Source organism: Pleurodeles waltl, chromosome 9 (assembly GCF_031143425.1).
Source record: "Pleurodeles waltl isolate 20211129_DDA chromosome 9, aPleWal1.hap1.20221129, whole genome shotgun sequence".
NCBI classification, from domain to species: Eukaryota; Metazoa; Chordata; class Amphibia; order Caudata; family Salamandridae; genus Pleurodeles; species Pleurodeles waltl.
In genome coordinates, this window is record NC_090448.1 from 61,218,123 (window position 1) to 61,237,253 (window position 19,131).

Here is a 19,131-nt window from a genome sequence, read left to right on the forward strand (position 1 = left end):
TTGTGCGTCACAAAATGGTGCAAGTCAGGTTAGAGTCATTTTTTGACTCTAACCTTATTTTCACCATTTTTTGACGCACAACCCCCATTGTTCCCCACGCCTGCGCTGCCTGGTTAGAGTCATTTATTTTGACGCTAACCAAGCCGCTGTGCCGGCTTGCACCATTCCTTAAATATGGCGCCCGGCTGGCACGTTGGAATGGTGTTAGCCGGCGGTAAACTTTTTGATGCAAATCAGTGCTAGGGCTGATTTGCATCAAAAAGTGTAAATATGGGCCTAAGTGTATAAAATACCTGAGGATTATTTAATTACATGTTTGGTTGCTTGTGTGGCAATGCATAATTTTGCACTGCTTTTAGTTGAAAGGTTTCAAGTGACAAGACAGCCAACAAGACCGAATCAAAAGATATTATTTACTATTTACAGTTTTTAGAACATTGACATATGATCAATGCATGTTCCAGAGCCCCAAATACTCAGGGAGAAGAGGGAGGAAAGATTACATGCCGACTGAAATTCAATCAAGATGAAGCGCTTAGAGGAAATGGTGGGGTTTCAGTTATTTGCAAAATAATATGATGTGCGTCTCATGGCAATTGACTTCAGAAGAAAGGTCCAGAGAAAGAAGTCTTCATGGTCCAAAAGCTTGCCCCATTTCCCTTACCATCTCAGTGTGAAATTTGTATATTCTGTTGTGAAGCCAACATTAGGCATCTGGTCGTGTTGTCTATTATGATGTAACCCCTGAGGTGGAAAACTACACTGTATTGAAACTTACCCAATCTACAGTATTGTAACGTGTATGGCACCTGGATGTGTTCATCATCTGTAAGCTGATTAATGGATAACTGTGCAGGTGGGCAAGAGTCAGAGGGAGCAATACATATGACCCCCCTCTTCCTCCCCACACCCACCTCTCTGAAAAGTGTTGCTGCACTTTTCAGGACTTTGCTGAAAAGCAATAGGTGGGCAATAGATCTTTAGTTGTCAAGATCATTGTATTCTTCTTTCCAAGTCAATGGCTCATCGGGGCAGCAAAGGACCTTTCCCTTATTCCGTCGAGACTTTAAGAATGAATGCATGCTGTTTCAAAACATCCCCCTACCTCCCTCTGCAACTCTGCCCACTCATATATTCCGTTACTTTGCATCCTGTCCTCTATGGCCTTCCCGTTAACTCCCACCTCCAGGGCCATGCTATTAGAGAGAGTAATACAGGCACCCTGCTAGTAGAAGTTGTGTCAGTGATGAGCACAGCAGAGAGTCACAGGAGAGGACATGTCATTGGACACATTGTACACACAATTCTCATGCCTGACTCTTGGCTGAGCTGCAGATCTAACAGTCAAAGACTTGCTGTGCTATCTTCAATTAGTGTTACCTGCAAGGTACGCTTACCTGTGCTTCAAAAGGTGACCAGATGTTTTGTTCCCCCAGGGCGGAATGTACGTATTTCAACTCTTTGACTACTATGCAGCCAGCGGTGTATGCCTTTTGTGGGTCGCATTCTTTGAATGTATTGCTGTAGCCTGGGTTTATGGTAAGTAAAGCTCCTTCTTAACTTCAAATGTAGCACTCCCAATCGCCATTTACCCTTTAGTCTAAGCTACCTCTATAGGACGAAAATTAATCTTAGATAATTCTGCCTTTGCTCACGGATTTTATTTTTTGAGTTTCAAGCAGCAAATTTAATTAAGCATGAATGATCTAGATTAGAGCACATGCCTAGGGGCAGACGCTAATGTATCTCATTCTGATTAGACTGTAACTGATGCAGTTGATGTAGGTAGAACAGGTGAGGGGTAAAATGTAAATGTAAATGTAAATTAGCACTTGTATAGCGCACTACTTACCCGTTAGGGTCTCAAGGCGCTGTACTCATACCGCTATGGAACCCCTCCTGGCTTTTCCCTGTGAGGTGCCCACTCCTGAGCACCCCCAGGGTGAAGCCAGGCATCCAAGCACTGTTGGGGCCGTTGTGGAGATTAAGCAAGCTATTGCCCAGAGTTGCAGAGTGGGACCCATGAATTAGATTAGGCACCGAGGCGAGAATTATCTGGTCAAGGGGAATTGAGCCCAAGACCTGCCGAAGCGGGACTTGAACCCTGGTCTTGAGCCAGATCTCTGCTTCAGGGTCTGCCGCTCTAACCATTGAGCCACACTTCTATATTGATGGATCTATTGCCAGGTAGTATGATAAACTGAGGGGAATGCAATGTGCAATCTAGCACACATGTAACCAGATTTGAAGAGGATGCTGTCCATACACATTACACTGATGGAACTAGAGACCATTGGGAATAATGGAATTATGAAGTTAGCAAAAATTGCCAAGCACCATTCTCTACATCTGTGTTGCCACTGAAAGATGAAATGATGATTCCATTGTCAGCATATGCCATGCCAATGGATTATGGGATGATGAATCCATTGCGTACGTATCTTGTTCAGTTCGATAACAGAATTATAATTCCATTGTCCCTGGTGCCATTGGATGATAGGATGATCATTGCATTGTCAACATATGCCCTGCCAATGGATTATGGGATGATGAATCCATTATGTACGTACCTTGTGTCACTGGATAACACCATAATGATTCCATTGTCTACATCCCTGGTGCCATTGGATGATAGAAGGATCATTGCATTGTCAACATATGCCCTGCCAATGGATTATGGGATGATGAATCCATTGTGTACGTACCTTGTGTCACTGGATAACACCATAATGATTCCATTGTCTACATCCCTGGTGCCATTGGATGATAGAAGGATCATTGCATTGTCAACATATGCCCTGCCAATGGATTATGGGATGATGAATCCATTGTGTACGTACCTTGTGTCACTGGATAACAGCATAATGATTCAATTGTCTACATCCCTGGTGCCATTGGATGATAGAAGGATCATTTCATTGTCAACATATGCCCAGCCAATGAATTATATGATAATGAACCCACTGTCTACTTATCTTCTGCTACTGGATAATGGAATGAGGAATCTAGTATAAATATACCTGTGCCAATACATTAGGAAATAAAGAATCAATGTTGGTGTACTTAGGGCCAGATTTAACAGAAAATGACAGTGCGCGTTGCTGGGCCAAATTTGGCAGTGTCGCACACCGCCATTATCAAAACGCATGGATGCGCCTTATTTACTGGAAGACGGTGCAACCCTGTGTTTCCCCCTGCGCCAACGCTAAATATGCTGCTTGCACCATAGTGCAAGGATGGCTGCATTGAGGGTGAGATTGTTTTTGTGCAGGAAAGAACACCTTCGTGCATAAAAACAACCTTAAATGTCAATTTGCTCTTTCTATGTTTGCTGGAAAATTCAGCACACATAGAAAGAGCAAATAACATGGAGAAATTAAAGCATTTTTCCTCATTACGCCATGCTAACACCACCCCTGGGGTGGTGTTGAATTTTGGTTCTGTCTCAGGTTTATGAAAACTTGTAAATCTGGGGCAGCGTCAAAATGCAATGGGTGTAGCTGTGGCACAACCACAGCAACACCCACTGCATGCCCCTTCCACGCAAAGCGCTGCCCGTGAAGGAGCCATGTTTACAAGGAGGCGTAAAGCCACAAAAAGTGGCTTAACACCACCTTCTAAATACTGCGCAGGGTATTGCGTCACCGGAGCGTCGCAAAAAGTGACTCTCTGATGGCGCTAGGGGCTCTTAAATATGCTCCGTAGTCTTAGTGGTTAAGGGAAAGAGGATGTATTATAAAGATATGCAATGCCAACGCCCAGGGAATGCTAAATCTTTTTTGTAAAAGTACCTAGAGGCCTAGTTGCAAAAATAAGTTGTACAGTGCAGCAAAAGCAAGTCACCTTGCTGCGCTGCCCTGTCTAACAGGGAAAGGGCAGGAATTCACCGTATTTAAGGCAGTATGGCTCATTCCTGCCTTTTTCTTTGTGTTGGTGCCATTTTGGCAGCCAGGCACCAACGCAGGCTCACTTGCATCAGGGTGCAAGGGTACCTGTGTTGCATGCAGGATTGTATTTGTACAGGAAGGCACACCTTCCTGCACAAAAACAATACTGAGTGTCATAGTCCTCTTTCTATGAGGGCTACAGAATGCAGCACACATAGAAAGAGGAAGTAACAAGGAAAAAAAAGATATTTCTCCTTGTTAGGTCTCTCCTTATACGGTGTATCTTTTTTTGCTGCATTCCGCGGTTTACCGGTTCTTGCAACACCCATGCAACACCCAGGGCTGAGTAAGGCAATGCATCAATTTGCGCCACATTGCCTTACTCCAGATGTACATAGCCACTCAGGGACACGCAAAGGGCTCTTGTGTGGTTTTCTAAATCGGACTTAAAGTTTGCGTCGCTCTTGCACCACGTTGCATGGAGCAAGAGTGACGCAAGTCAGCTCGTTATTAGGCTCTCTAGTGTAAACAGGTAGAAGACTGATTAACCCATTACCATACATAGTGCGAGTGGATAAGGGAATTATTTATTGGTATACTATCAGACGATCATGGACAAAATATGGAGATACAAAAATATTGTGGTCAATAATATGAAATACCAAAATATCTAGAAACTAAGCACATATAGGTAAATCTGGGTTTATCATAATTAAATATCTATGTATATATAGTTTAACCTTCAACATGTGTGTATATATATTTTTGTGTATATATATATATATATATATATGTATATATATATATATATATATATATACATACATATATATATATACATTTATATATATATATACATTTATATATATATCTAGATATATCTTTATGTACACACACACATATATACATACATATACATATTACTGTTTTTTGCGCTGTTGAAAATGATATTAAGAAATAAATTAAAAGAAACTCTACTTGGATTGTTTCTTCCATTGCCGACATTCAAAGAATCTGGGGAGTCTTTCGGTATATATATATATATATATATATATATATAATAATGATGTGTGTGTGTATATATATATATATATATATATATATATATATATATATATGTAAAACATAGATTTGTTTTTATTTCAAAGGAGATGGATGTGGAGTTAAAAATAGAAATGCATATTTCCTCTACATGCTTAACTGCACATTATTTTGGTTCTCAGTATTAAGCCCACAATATTTTTAAATGACAACATTTCTGTCTAATGGAAGAAAAGTGAATAATGAGTCCAGGGTTGATGCAATTAGTGCTCAGCTAAGGCAATATATCACCAGCAAACGTGCCTTATTGACAAAGCTATTGCGGAGGCGTCTGGTGTGCATGGTTAATAGAAGGCAAAATCCTGTCTCAGTGGATGAGAGTATGGTGAAATTGCTGTTTACTGGATGACAACTATAATAATTATCTACTCATTTGCCAATGTTGAGAGTGGTGCCTTGTGTGTACCTAGTGTCAATGAATAAGGGAATGATTAACCTAAAGTTCATGTACCAAGTTGTAATGGGTTTCTGAATGATGTTCTCTTGTAGGCCAATGGAATGTACTAATAAAGGATTCTACAAATGACAAAATCAAGTACTGAAAGGATAAAGGAAGATGGGTTCTAGAACAAATTTATTCTGAACCAATGAAACTGAGAAGTATTCTCTAAAGCATGCCCATCATTTGAAAAGAGATTTGCTCAGTTAGGCAATTCTTCTATAGCACCCCATCTTCAATGAAGACCCATGTTTATTGCTGGTAGCTGGATCTCAGTAAAGACATCTACTGGTTTGTTTTCTTTGTGGGGCATGAAATGAGGCTGGTGTTTGGTCTTGCAACCACGCCTAAAACCCTTATGCAGGAAGTTGGTGGGAAGTGAGAGAATTTATGTAGAGGAAATGTGTTTCCTGAGGAGGGGACCAGGTGTTTGTATCAGTCTATTTATTCTCGGTTAGACTCAGTGAAACACTTTTGCTGGTTCTAATACTGAACATTCAAGGGATGTTCTTTCTGCTGGTTTTGTATCCAGTTTTAATAGATCTCAGTATGCTATATTCAGCATACAAAGATCAGTAAAATATCCAGAATTAGTGAATTTTGTGCTGATGGATTTTGAAGGGATTTTGAAAGAGTATTTAGGTATATATAGTAGTTAGTAACCTCTAGTACTGAAGAATCTACAACTGATGACTTCAGAGGCAGTAACCTAGATGGACAGTGTACATCATTTAGAGTTAGAAGCTCAATAGCAGGCCTGCTGTTGTGGCTTGTGTTGCTTCTTCCCACAAATGTCTATTGGGCCATACACATCTCCTTAAACATTGAGGCCCATATTTACAAGCTACCTGCACCGCTGGTTCGTCACTTTTAGTGACGCAAAGGTGGCATAGGCTGCTGGCCCATATCTACAAGACCACGTAAAGCCATGCTGCGTGGCTTTTCATGGCCTGGAGTAAGGCATTTCCTTACTTTGTGTCAGGGAGGCATTTCCATGGGTGTTTCCATACAACATCCATGGATTTTGATGCATTCGCAGATGTACAAGGTTTTGTAAACCTTGCAATGAGTCAAAGCCTACTCCACCTCAGGGGTGGCATAAGAATGGCGCAATGGGAAGAAATATCTTTATTTCTCCCCATCTTTTTCTCTTTCTATGTGTGCTGCTTTCTGCACTACACACAGAAGGAGAAGAATGCCTGCAGTGATTGTTTTTGTGCAGGAAGGTGTCCTGGTGCAGGTGTGTCTGCGCTAGTGCATGGCAGCAATTTCTGTGCCAGCGCAGGGGGAGATGACAGAAATGCACCGTACCTTGTACATACGGCACATTTCTGCATTTTCCCGTGGTGCAGAGTGGCGAAGCAAGGCACCCTGGGCCACGGGGCCTTGTAAATATGTCCCAGAGTTCTCGGTGCAGCACCATATTATCTAGTTTAGAATAGTTATAGTTAGATCTACAGCCTGATGCTAACTACCTCAAACAACACAATAGAAAAGAGGATACAGACACATCACAAAGAGCTAATGCTGAGCACAAACCATACATATTATTTATGGGTCATAGTGGTGGGGTGACCCTCCACTGCCTGTGCAACTTTTAGTCAATTGCTGTGTCATGATCACTGGGATATACCCTCTTCCATGCAACTTGCAACTTTGCAAAACATTGTTTGAACCTTGCAAGTTCTGCATAAAGCGAACCATAAAAGAAAGGGACAGTGTTAGTGGAGTGATGTGCAGCAGAGTGGGTGAACTGCTGGAGATAAGTGGTAGCCCAGAGTCCCATGTTCCACTTCACCAAGCCCAAACAAGGTCTTAAGAGCCAGCACCTGCCACCCACCTTGTTCCTGTCTGCCTCTCTGCTGCCTCACCTCCCACACTCAAACTATGTCTAATGCATCACAGCACCCACCAGGTCCACACCGCCCTACTGCAGACGTTTGCCACCCACACCCAGGCCGCTCCTAACAAACCCACTGCGGGAAGCATCCGTTAGCTTTGTCTACGATTTGGGGTATCTTATCACCTGTAGGATAGCAGTTTGGGTGCTGCAACACAGGTGGACTTGTGCCCCTGTAGTGAGTTGTGGATATCATTTTTGTATTTGAAGTTGAAGTGCTGTTGCTCTTTTCAGGGTTTTGCTGAAAAGGAATAGGTGGGCAATAGAACTTTAGTTGACAAAATCATTGTATTCACCTTTCCAAGTCAGTGGCTCATTGGGGCAGCTAAGGTGTGAGAGACAGATGTGTTGACTGCCTCCGTCACAGAAATATCATCATTGGCCTGGAGACCCAAGAGGCATGCATATGCTTTAAGTGCCAGCAGGAAATTGATATCAAAAAGTTTTCTGTGGTTTATGAATGGCATGAGTTGCCAAATTCAAGAAGATCGGCGCCTGAATAAGGGATGAACTTTGACCGAACATTAAAGCCTTTTGGATGAGTCTTGGACCACCAGCTGTAAGACCATCCAAAAGAAGGGTAAGACACAGAATCCCACGCCCTAAGGCCCTCTCTGGAGATTTTTTCTTATAGTCATTGCGCTAAGGGTAAAGTAAAGAAGTGTCTTTATTGGACAAGAAATTTAGTTTTGGGGGCTTTAACTCTCCAACGGAGTGAGGGAAGTATGCAGAGTTCTATCAAAGTTCCTGTGAATTGGAAACTCAACTGCAGCTCACTGTTTCAGCCACCTTCAATCTAAGCACAACAGGAAATCTCAAGGTTTTCCACCAGGACAAGAAATGTTGTAGTTTGCACAGTGAATGCATGTATCTAGTTCTTTCACTGACAGCCTTGTTTGTGATGCCTTTATTCAGGCGCTGATAAGTTGTATGATGCCATCGAGGATATGATCGGTTACCGGCCGGGCCCCTGGATGAAGTGGAGCTGGACTGTAATCACACCTGTCCTCTGCGTGGTGAGATTTTCACAGAATGTGGGATGCGCCAGCCCTATTTTGTGTGTTTAATATCACCACAACTGCATGCCCAGCAAACACCATTGTTGAGCCATCACTTTCTCAAGCATAAGCCATTTGCTTTTTGGAACAGCTTTTGATTGCATTTGCATTGGTGCCTAGACTCATGCACAGACTTTCATTCAATTTAAATAGCTGCATCAGTGCTTTTTTACCTGCAGACACTCACCTGTTCTTGAGTTTGCCATTGGTGTGGGGATATAGCATAATCATAAATAAGTATGGGGTTTCCTTGCTTTGTTGACCACAAATATGTTTTAATCAACAACTATAAAGGAGAACTGGGTCACAAGTCAGAGTTAAAGGGACGGGGAAATGAAAAAATAAAATGCCCCAAAAAATAGGTCTAATTTTCTTCCCTTTCAGTTTTAGAATTCTTTTTTTTTCTTTCTTTTCTTTCAAACTAGAGATCTTCAGTTTTCCTATTTTTTCCTTTAGAGAACAAGGCAGCAATTTATTTTCATATTTTTATTGTGGTTTTCCTTTTTTATTGGGGGTGTTTGCTGAGGATGTTTCACTTTTTCAGAGACAATGCTCCATATGTTTTTTTATTTTCATTAAGAAGAACTCTTGGAAATGCAAAGACATTATGGGCTTGATTTAGATTCCAGCAGACGGGCCTTACTCCATCAGGGTGATGGAGTAGAATACTCCATCAGTCTTACACAGTTCACACCCGCCATATTTAGAGATGTCTGCCGGCCCAGCAAACACCCCTTGCATTTGCAGGAACCACCGTCATTGCGGTTCCTGTCGAAGCATCGAAACCTGACCTTACTCTATTGGGACATAGGAGGTGTATGACAGTGGTGGAAATGTAGTAGTCTCTGCCGCTCTACTGCTCAAATACTAAAGCTTCACCCGACTCTAAATTAGGTGGTATGATCTTCGGTACAGCTGAAAAGATACTCCTTTACCTTTGCGACTAAGGCCCAGATTTGCGTCATTTTTGTTCAGGCAAATCCGGTGCAAACTTAACTCCATATTTATATTTAGACATGCCTAGCGCACAAATATTGGAGTTAACGTCATTTTTTGCCTGCTGAAAACTACCTTGTGTCAATGAGATGCAAGGTAGGCATTCCCGGGCAAAAAATGCCTCAAAGGCCCTAGCGCCTTATTTATCCTCCTGTACAAAAATAATGCTCGGGGAGGAGGGCCTTAAATAATGGTGCTAAGCCTGCTTAGCGCCATTATTTAACGCCTGGGTATGGGCAGGCGTTAGGGGACCTGTAGGCAGATTTCCAAGGTCAGAGACCATGGAATTAGCCCACAGGTGCCCTTCTCTGTCCCCAGAGACACCCCCACCCACCCCTCCCCACACCAGGCCACCCTCTGATGGGTGGCCCATCCGAAGGTAAGTCCGGGTAGGTATTTTGTTTTCTCTGTCCAACGCCGCTAGGGGGCCCTGATTTGGGGCCCCCTGCACGGCACTGGCCCCGATGGCCATGCCCAGGGGACATTCACCCCCTGGGCTTGGCCATTGGGGTGGTGGGCATGGCTCCTGTCTTTACTAAGACAGGAGCCATATCCCTGGGGCTTGTGCGTTAGAAAATGGCGCTACACTGCCTAGAGGCAATTTTTTTTGCCTCTAAACAGTGTAGCCCCATCATTTGGTGCAAAAGCCCCAGTTCCCCCTACGACTTCCGGGCTCTGTTAGCGTCCTTTCCAAAGACTCTAACAGGGCATTAGCGCCGGCTAGCACCATTCCTCAAATATGGCACCCGTCCCGCATTTAGGAATGCTGCGTTAACGCAGGTTTGTGGCAAAAAGTATAAATCTACCCCTGAGTGTCCTTTCCGCTGTAATCTAAATTAAGCCCTATAAGTGCATCCTGTGTATTGAGAATTATAACATTAACCTGGTGACTCACTGGCACTCTTAGCCTAGGCAAAATGGAGCCTTGTCAAAGAATGCCGATCTTGGTGGAAATTTCGCTAGTGTTTTGGGCACTGGGAATGGTACCCTAAATTGTGAATTTACATTCAGTACCCACATGATGATTTCCTAACTTGCACGTCAGGAACATTTGATGTACCTTTCCAGGATAGCCACCCACATTTATTTCCAGAGTGCTCGTTCATGATTTTAACTCCATCGTACATGATGGTGTAATAATAACCCAACATTAGGTGGCTGCCATTGTACCCTGACTCCAGAGCTTGTTGCAGCCAATTGTGGACGTGGAGGTGTGTCTGCAAGCCAAACGTCTACTGCCTAAGGTATGATAAATGTACCAGTTGTACCACTAGATTTTCAATGGGCAATGGGCTGTTTTTGTTTTTTAAATTCTCCCTGGTCCACACTCCCCTTCCAAACAAGTAAGAGAAGAATGTGAACAGAACAAACAATGTATGTTTTAGAGAGGGAAATGTAAACAACTAAAGCCAAACTTTCACAGATTCAACTCAGGGTTCTTGATTGCTATTGGCTGATTGTGCCAGAGCTTATGGTTTGCTTCATTCACATCTTTGCCCAGACCATATTTAGCTATTTCATGATTTCAGAGGAGTCATTTTTCTATGCTCTTGCTATAATAATTTGCGTGACATATATCGCCCAGAAGATCAGGTAGTTCATAAGGTTTGGTCTGTGCCCATAAACGTGATAATCATCACATACTGGGAGTTGCAGGGGCCCACCAAAAAAAAGAAAAAAATCTGGTGTTAATTGATTACCTCTTTGAATCTTGAAATGTTATTTTGTTCTCTAGAGAAGCCCTCCTTTTTTAATAGTCAAAAATGTTATTAATTTTTGCTTGAAAAATGAAGAAAGAACACATCAGTTCACACACTTCTGCATGATTAAGAGAAGGACACTTTTAACACAGATGTTTCAGTAGACTGCACTAAAAATCTTATTTTAATTCAAAGCAATTTGTTAGTTCACACTAAAATAGGAAGTTAAAGAAATTATGAGGAAATAAAACCTTCTTTGAGGCACATGTAAAGTTGGAGAAAAGAAAAAGTTTGTCTGAAAACTTTTCAATCTTTGTATGTGTAGTGTACAGCACACATACATAATGTTAAAAGTTTTATACTGGAAGAGTACCCTTCTAGTACAAAGTCTATCCTAGGCATCATGCACACACCCTTGCACTATGGTGCACGAGTGTGTACGTAGTGCAAGGCAGCCTCAAGTGCACCAGCCCTGGGGAAAAGAGCAGCTCACAATATCTTAAACAATGCACTGTCCAGCTCCCTCTCTTTCATACAATGAATCGTAGCAACTTTGGTTGCATGAAGAAATAGTAAATTGTCCCATAAATATGTAACATCATGGTGATTCCTTGCCCACAGCTACCAGTTTAAGGACTCTTCTCTTCTCTGTGACTTCACTTGTGGGAGATGGATCAGCTACACAATCTTGTGCTTCCACATGTGAGTGGGCTATGCATGCTGGTGCCTGTCAAGCAAGGCCATTGCATCCTCTCTCAGGGACAGAATCTGGGAGCAGGGTACAGACACCACTGCCTACCCAGACCAGCTACTGTAGCCTGGCTTGGGGATAGGAACAGGAAGCAGGCCATGAATGACAGTGCATATCCAGTACGAGTCCTGCAGCTACCCATAGACTCTCCCAGTGATGGAAGCTTGTCACAGTCCGCATATGATGTTGTCCAGCCCAACTCCCACAGCCACTCTCCATGACAGGACCTGGCATTTGCATGCCGAGGCATTCCCTATAATGCAGTTTTTCACACACCATTCTGTTGTGTGGCTGGTGATTACTCATCCGTGCCTGAAATTAAGTACAGAGGGGCTTATTTATAAACTCCTGTGTGCCACTGGGCTGTCACTTTCAAAGACAGTCCGGCAGTGCACACTGCAGAGCCATATCTACAAGGCCACGTAAAACCACCCTGCGTGGCCTTTCATGACCTTGTAGATATGGAGTGAGACAATGAAGGGCAAGTCGCAGCGTTGCCTCACACTGCGATAGGGAGGCGTGCCATATGCGTTAACGGTGGATGTTAAAACCCATGGCATTTGACACAATCCCAGATTTACAACATGCTGTAAAGCTGGGAGTGTGTCAAAAGCCTACGCTTCCCCAGGGGAGGTGTACAGGAGGTGCAGCACACACAAAAAGAGGAAATCACCTTAACTGATTGTTTTATAGCAGGAAGTGTCCCTTCCTACACAAAAACAATCATCCCTACAACACAAGCACCCTTGCACCATGGTGCAAAGGTGCCTGCGTTGGTACACGGCAGCCAATTGTGCACCAGTGCTGTGGAAGAGGGCAGGAATGTGCTGTAACGTTTAGATAACGGCGCATTCCTGTCCTTTTCTTTTGACACAGGACAGTCCGTCAAGAAGGCTTGCAGTGCTGCCCTGCGCCAAAACATTGTAAATGAGTCCCTGAGAGTACAGTTGCTGAAAGCGGACAGATCTAAGATGTTCCAGCGGATCTCATAATTCTGATGGGGAGGGAAACTAGAGGAACCCCCCCTCAACTTAATTAAAAGAGGCCTTTTAATGAGGCCCTAATGGCCATATTTATACTTTTTGACGCACAACTGCGCCAACGCAGTTGTGCGTAAAAAATGTTACCGCCGGCTAACGCCATTCCAACGCGCCATGCGGGCGCCTTAATTATGGAATGACGTCAGCCGGCACTGCGGACTGGTACGCGTAAAAAAAATGACTCACACCAGACAGCGCCGGCGTATGGGAAAATGGGGGTTGTGTGTCAAAAAATGGTGCAAGTCAGGACTGAGGCAAAAATCAGGCCTCAAACTGGACTTGCGCCATTTTTTTTTACGCCCAACCTCCATTGACATGACTCCTGTCATAGCAAAGACAGGAGTCATGCCCCCTTGCCCAATGGCCATGCCCAGGGGACATATGTCCCCTGGGCATGGTCATTGGGCATAGTGGCATGTAGGGGTGCCCAAATCAGGCCCCCATATGCCACTTAAAAAAATTAAAATAAATACTTACCAGAACTTAACTTTCCTTCCCTGGGATGGGTCCCTCCATCCTTGGGTGTCCTCCTGGGGTGGCCAAGGGTGGCAGAGGGTGTCCCTGGGGGCAGGGTAGGGCACCTCTGTGCTCCTTCCGAGCCCACAGGTCCCTTAACGCCTGCCCTGACCCAGGAGTTAAAAAACGGCGCCCATCAGGCTGTGCGCCGTTTTTTAAGGCCCACCCCCTCCTGTGCGTCAAAACGACTACCTTGCATATAATTAACACAAGGCAGGTTCCCCCTTCCAAAAAATGACGCACATGGTGGGATTTTGACGTCCGCGGGTCGGGCGTCAAAGTATAAATACGGGGCAGGGTTTGCGCTGAATGTGCGTCAAACTTTTTGATGCACATTCGGCGCAAGCAGAGTATAAATATGCCCCTAAGTGTTGTCAACTGCCCTTTTCATTGAATTATGCAAAGTGTTGCATTCCCTGTTTGGAATGTTTGGTACCTGCCCACTTCTCTCTTTCATTTCTTTGTATGCCATTATTATAAAAACAAAAACATACTTTGCATCCAACACTGGCAGTAAAATAGGGCATCAAATTCTTATTAATTAATACATTTTGCTATAGTGTCTTTTGCATTATTTCATTGAACCCCTTTTCATGTTGCAAGCTCCACAAATTTACAAATATTACCACAGCATTATCTGCAGGATAATGTTACAGAAGTATTGAAAAAGATGTCAATAAGTTGAATGTGCTGAAGAAGAACCCAATATCAGGCCACACCTACTGCAGGTTCATATGCAAATCTTCCATGCATTATAAGCTTGAATTGTAAAACGACTGCCTGAGTGGTATAACATCGTTAATGTGATTGTCGCTTGTGTGTTTTAGCCACTATTATCACCTCACTCGCCACATTCAGTATCATTCTTTTCTCATGGCTGTTGCACCACTTCTGTCTGTGTAGATGAATCTCCTGATTCTGCCTAACAGCTAGATGTAAACAATGTTGTTAAAGGGGTCACCTAGTAAATGATGTCATAATACAACTCAAAACCTAAGTTGACATCATCAAACAATGGAACATTCCAGAATGCCTATTGTTGGTGATTGTTAGCAATGCAGAACTGGGTAAATATGTCTGCCCTTTCTTACACTGGGTGGCACATTTAAGGTAGGTAATGTCCTTTTGCATGAGTGTATCCCCAGTAGTGCCTCCACTCAGGTAAATTACCCCCGCTCCCTGTTGACAACAGGTGGAGTGTGAATCTAAATTAACACTTTATGCATATCTGCCAAGTAAACATGAATACCAACCTCTTTCTTAAGAAATAGGTCGTTGGAACGTTGTTTTTTAAGAAATAGTCCATTGGAACCTTTTATTTGTAAATGATTTAACCAAATCTCTGGTGGTATAATCAAGGAAGGCATGATTGTAGTGCCAGAGCTTCGCTGGTGGAGCAGCGTGACACCCTACTGTGGTCTTTCTGTGGCCAGGGACATTCAAGCCTTTGAAAGTTAGACTGTCAGTAGGACAGTGATCTGAGGTTAGGTGAGTAGCCAATGAAATAGCTTCTGGCTGCTAAAAATGTGAACGCGTTTACTGCCGGGAGCTGGAATCCTGACATATAAGATATTACAGAATTGCAACAATGCTTGGATTTTCTACACCTTCATCTGCTGGCATTGCCTTAATAAAGAACATTCTTCCTCCACTTTTGTTTTTTAGGCTTGCTTTGTCTTTTCCCTGGTCAAATACACACCCCTGACGTACAACAAGACCTACACGTATCCTGACTGGGCGATCGGCCTGGGGTGGTGCCTGGCGCTCTCCTCCATGATCTGCATCCCGATGGTCATGGTCATCCGCATTGTGCAGTCCAAAGGATCACTCATTGAGGTAAGGGTGCACTCCAAGGACCGTAAATGAAGCGAAAGTGCATAAGCAGTCCTTGAATGTCTTTGACGAGAGGACCTCACATCTGAAGATGCAAACAATGCCAGATACCCTGAGGTATAGGGTTTGGTGAAGATTACAGGACTACGCCTGTGAACCGACCCTTGCTTGAAGCAAACCATTATGTCAACATCAATGGAGCTCCTACATTAATTTTGCAGTAAAGCCAGTGCTTATTTTGAGCCAGTGGTTTCCGGTGCTGGGCATTGGCACTTATTTTTGAGGGCTGGCACTTATTTTTCTGCCTCAAGCATTTACTGCGAGCAAAAGACACATATGGGAAAGACGGAGAAAGGGAAAAACGAAAAAGCGTCACAAAGCAGAAAGCTGCAAGAGTGAGCTGAAGGGGCAGGGAGTGTCTGTAAATGGATTAAAGAGGCCCGAGATGGCTTCAAGATTACATTCCCTCAGTATTCCGTGCTCGCACATTTAATTGCAGCAGCCGCATATATCAGAGGAGAGCTTTGGGCACCAGCACGTATTATTTACAAATTAAGCACTGAGTAAAGCTAAGCATGTTATATTTTAGAACATGACTCCATGAGAGGTCACATAGCAGCCACGATGTATTCTATTCTGTGTAGGGATCTTTACTTCATAATATGTTTGATTTACGGCAAGGGTCTTCAAACTTTCTCAGGGTGCAAACTTCATTGGGCCCCCTAGAATGACAAACATATTTTTTCACAGTTATTCTATAAAACTGTGGAGCTTAGAGATAACCTCAGCCTTTTCACAAATGAGATTATGGGTTATCCAGAATGTATACTGGACTCCCATGAAATTTAGTAGACTGGGTCTTTTAATCAAATGGAGCTGTAGCCTTAAATATCACACATATGTTATTAATTGTAAATACATTTGCATCATTTAGCATCAAATATAAACGGCAATACAGAGGCCCAGATTTAAGAAAATGGGCGCTTCATGTCACGAAGCGTCACTTTTCTTGCGGCCCATTGCACCCCCCTAACGCCACCATGTGTGCACCGTATTTAACATATGGCGCAGATTAGGGATAATAGCGTCCTAATTTTTTACGCTATTGTTGTACTTTGCAGGATGAGTGCCAAAAATGTTGGTGCTAATCCTGCAAAGTACATAGAGGCCCATTAAAAATAATGGTGTGTCTCCTTTTAACGTCTGCTCTGTGCCGGTGTTAAAAATGCAGCTAAAAGTGGTGCAGTGGAATCTCACAGATTCCACTGCGCTATTTTTGTGGGCCCCCCTTGCATACATTATGCCTGAGGCTGGTATAATGTGGTCCAAGGGTTTTACAAATAGCGCAATGCGTGCATTGCACCACTTTGTAAATATGGCACAGCGTTTTTGCCACACTATCGCCACATTAGCATAAAAACATGATGCTAATGTGGTGATAGTTGGCGCTAGGCCCTTCTTAAATTTGGGCCAGAATATTTTCAAATCACACCTTACCGTTGATTCAGCCACGGCATTCTTGCGTATACATCTATCCTCGCAAATAGATACACTTCCGGTTTCTGACTTCTGGCCTACCATTAGCTATAGGCACCAAAGCAATCATTTTATGAATGGAAGAGCTCTCCAAACGCCCTCTTCCAAACCTGTGAGCATGGATCTGTTTCATTAGAAGCACAAACAGTGCATGTTTTTGGAAGGCTCTCTCCTCTTCTAGTAGAAATCTATGGGATGCTCGACCGTTACCTGCAGTAACTACTTCCGACAATCCCAATGTGTAATTTGTTGTTTGATGCCTGCCTGCCCTGACTTTCATGCAGCCTTTAGCCCTGATATCACACATGATGCTGACTCTATCCCTTTTTTTCTTCCCTTCTTCTGTGTTCTTTTCTCCCTCTTTTCGATTATTATTATTTTTCATTCTACGCTTTCAACATGACAGTACAAACATACCATGACGTTAACAACACTCTCAGAACATTGTTTGCAAACGTCATCTTGATACTCATGCCTTTATTATACGTTTTTGGTAGTTTTGATGTTTTTGCAATGTTAGTTACCTCGCATATTTCGTATAAGTATCACTTGTATTGTCTAATGTCTTTTTTCACACATCAGATACTGTATAATCGCCCATGTTTTTAATGTTCACAACTTGTATTCTGATGCTTTACTATGAGTGGCTTTCCTTAAAAAAAAACAAACTATTTTTAAATGAAAAAAATGGCAGCTCTGAGAATATTTAACAAGTCAGACATTGCAGGTGTGTTAAGCTGTCCCCTTTAAAAAGTGTAATCATACACCTTGTCAGTCTTCATCCAAGTCTCCCTAAAATTGTAAAAGTATCTACAATATGATCTTTTATCAGAAGTGTGGTGTGGGAGGAACTTTGAGAGTTATGACTCTTGCTCCCATCCACGACTTGAAGTGACAAAAGACTGTTACTAAAGGTCCAGTACTACGGCTACAGAGTGGCTCACTGACACTTTTTCCTTTACTAAAAAAATTGTGTTGTCAGTCTTGTGTTTTTCGCTGTTGCCCAGAGGCATAATAAAAGCTGCCCTGAACTAGAGCCTCGTGAACCACATTGAAATCAGTTCTCCCCTCTCCTCCTCGGGTTGGGGGGAGGGGTGCGTTCTCCTGAGTTTGAAGATCACTGGTTTAGACAGTTTGCATATATTCTTTTGTGAAGGCACCTAAATGTCTGTGGTGGTTCTTAGTTATCACACAATTTGAACCCTACACACCTGTGATCATTTCCATCTCATCACAAATCACGGGGGTCAGATTAGAGGAGAGATTTTTCATCAGTCTGGTGGAAATGCCCAGGTGGACGTATTAAGATAACTCGCACATAGCGGCCTGTGTTGTCTACACATCCGCAGAGTGGACCGCTACCCCCTGGGGTTAGGTCTGATTTATAAAGCTATCTTACAATAAAACAAAGAATTACACAAAACATTTATTCCAGGGTGGATGAGGATAAGGGCAGAGCAGGCTGTTTCCACTCTGGCCACCCATTGCAATTAGATGTTGCATATGAATCAGGGGGGGTACTGTGGGGCAGCTGTCTGGTGGAGTGGGACTCGGTGCACTTCCCACCATACGGGATGCATCATGGTGTCCCCATTTGCACAACCCTGGAAAGTAGACTAGCAAAATGCTTGTTTACCTCTCTGCTGAGTTTATCCTGGGTCCCGTAGTTGCCTTATGCTAAATTGCCACTGAAAGTGGGGAAAAAAGGTCGCAGGTCTTGAGGGCCGTCAGAAGGCGGGGGCAAGATGGGGCAATATTTCCCAGGCATCAAGCTTTTTCAGGGCGTCACAATCGTTGTTCAACATCTCTTTTCTATACATTTTGAAGCAAGTGCTGAATGTTTATTCACGACATCAAGTATGTTTTAATCCACTAGATGGCGCCAGACACTGATATGGGCATTGAATAGCGATTTTTGTCCCTATAGTTGCAAGGGTCACTTACATATATGAATGCAGTAGCATCTAGCAGGAGCGGCTCCTCCATTAGGATGGAGGAGCATCACCCCTCTACCTAAAATGCCGCCAGGGATGAAAAATAAAATGGTAATAAAGTTAATTACCGTTTTATTTTCCATCCTCCTGTCTTGAACCGAGTGTCAGGACGGGGCAGGGCCACTGTTGTAGAGTGGCAGCAGCGTGCTGTGCATAGTTTAAAGTGTGCATGTCCCTTTGGCCGGCCGTCTTGCGATGGCCAGCCAAACTTGCACATTTAAAATTCTCTAACCCAGCTGTTTTAGGACAGCTGGATTAGAGAAAGCACAGACCTCCGGCGCTCTTGAGAGTGCTGAGAGAGGCTACTCCTTCCAATCCTAGTGCTCTCTCATGCTGGTTATCAGCATGAGAGCAGCACCAGGATTGCTTAAGGGAGTTTG

General features: G+C 43.3%; 1 protein-coding gene across 3 annotated transcripts in view; it reads left to right on the plus strand.

Annotated features, from left to right (window-relative positions):
• Positions 1-19,131, plus strand: part of SLC6A6 (solute carrier family 6 member 6) — a 263,899-nt gene that overhangs the window by 235,646 nt on the left and 9,122 nt on the right. Inside the window, exons 11-13 of one of the 3 annotated variants that reach the window (XM_069206292.1) lie at positions 1,437-1,539; positions 8,243-8,343; positions 15,054-15,224. In XM_069206292.1, coding sequence (XP_069062393.1) covers positions 1,437-1,539; positions 8,243-8,343; positions 15,054-15,224 — 375 coding nt within the window. The remainder of the gene's footprint in view (positions 1-1,436; positions 1,540-8,242; positions 8,344-15,053; positions 15,225-19,131) is intronic. The other 2 variants (XR_011198608.1, XM_069206293.1) reach the window with 2 other exon arrangements.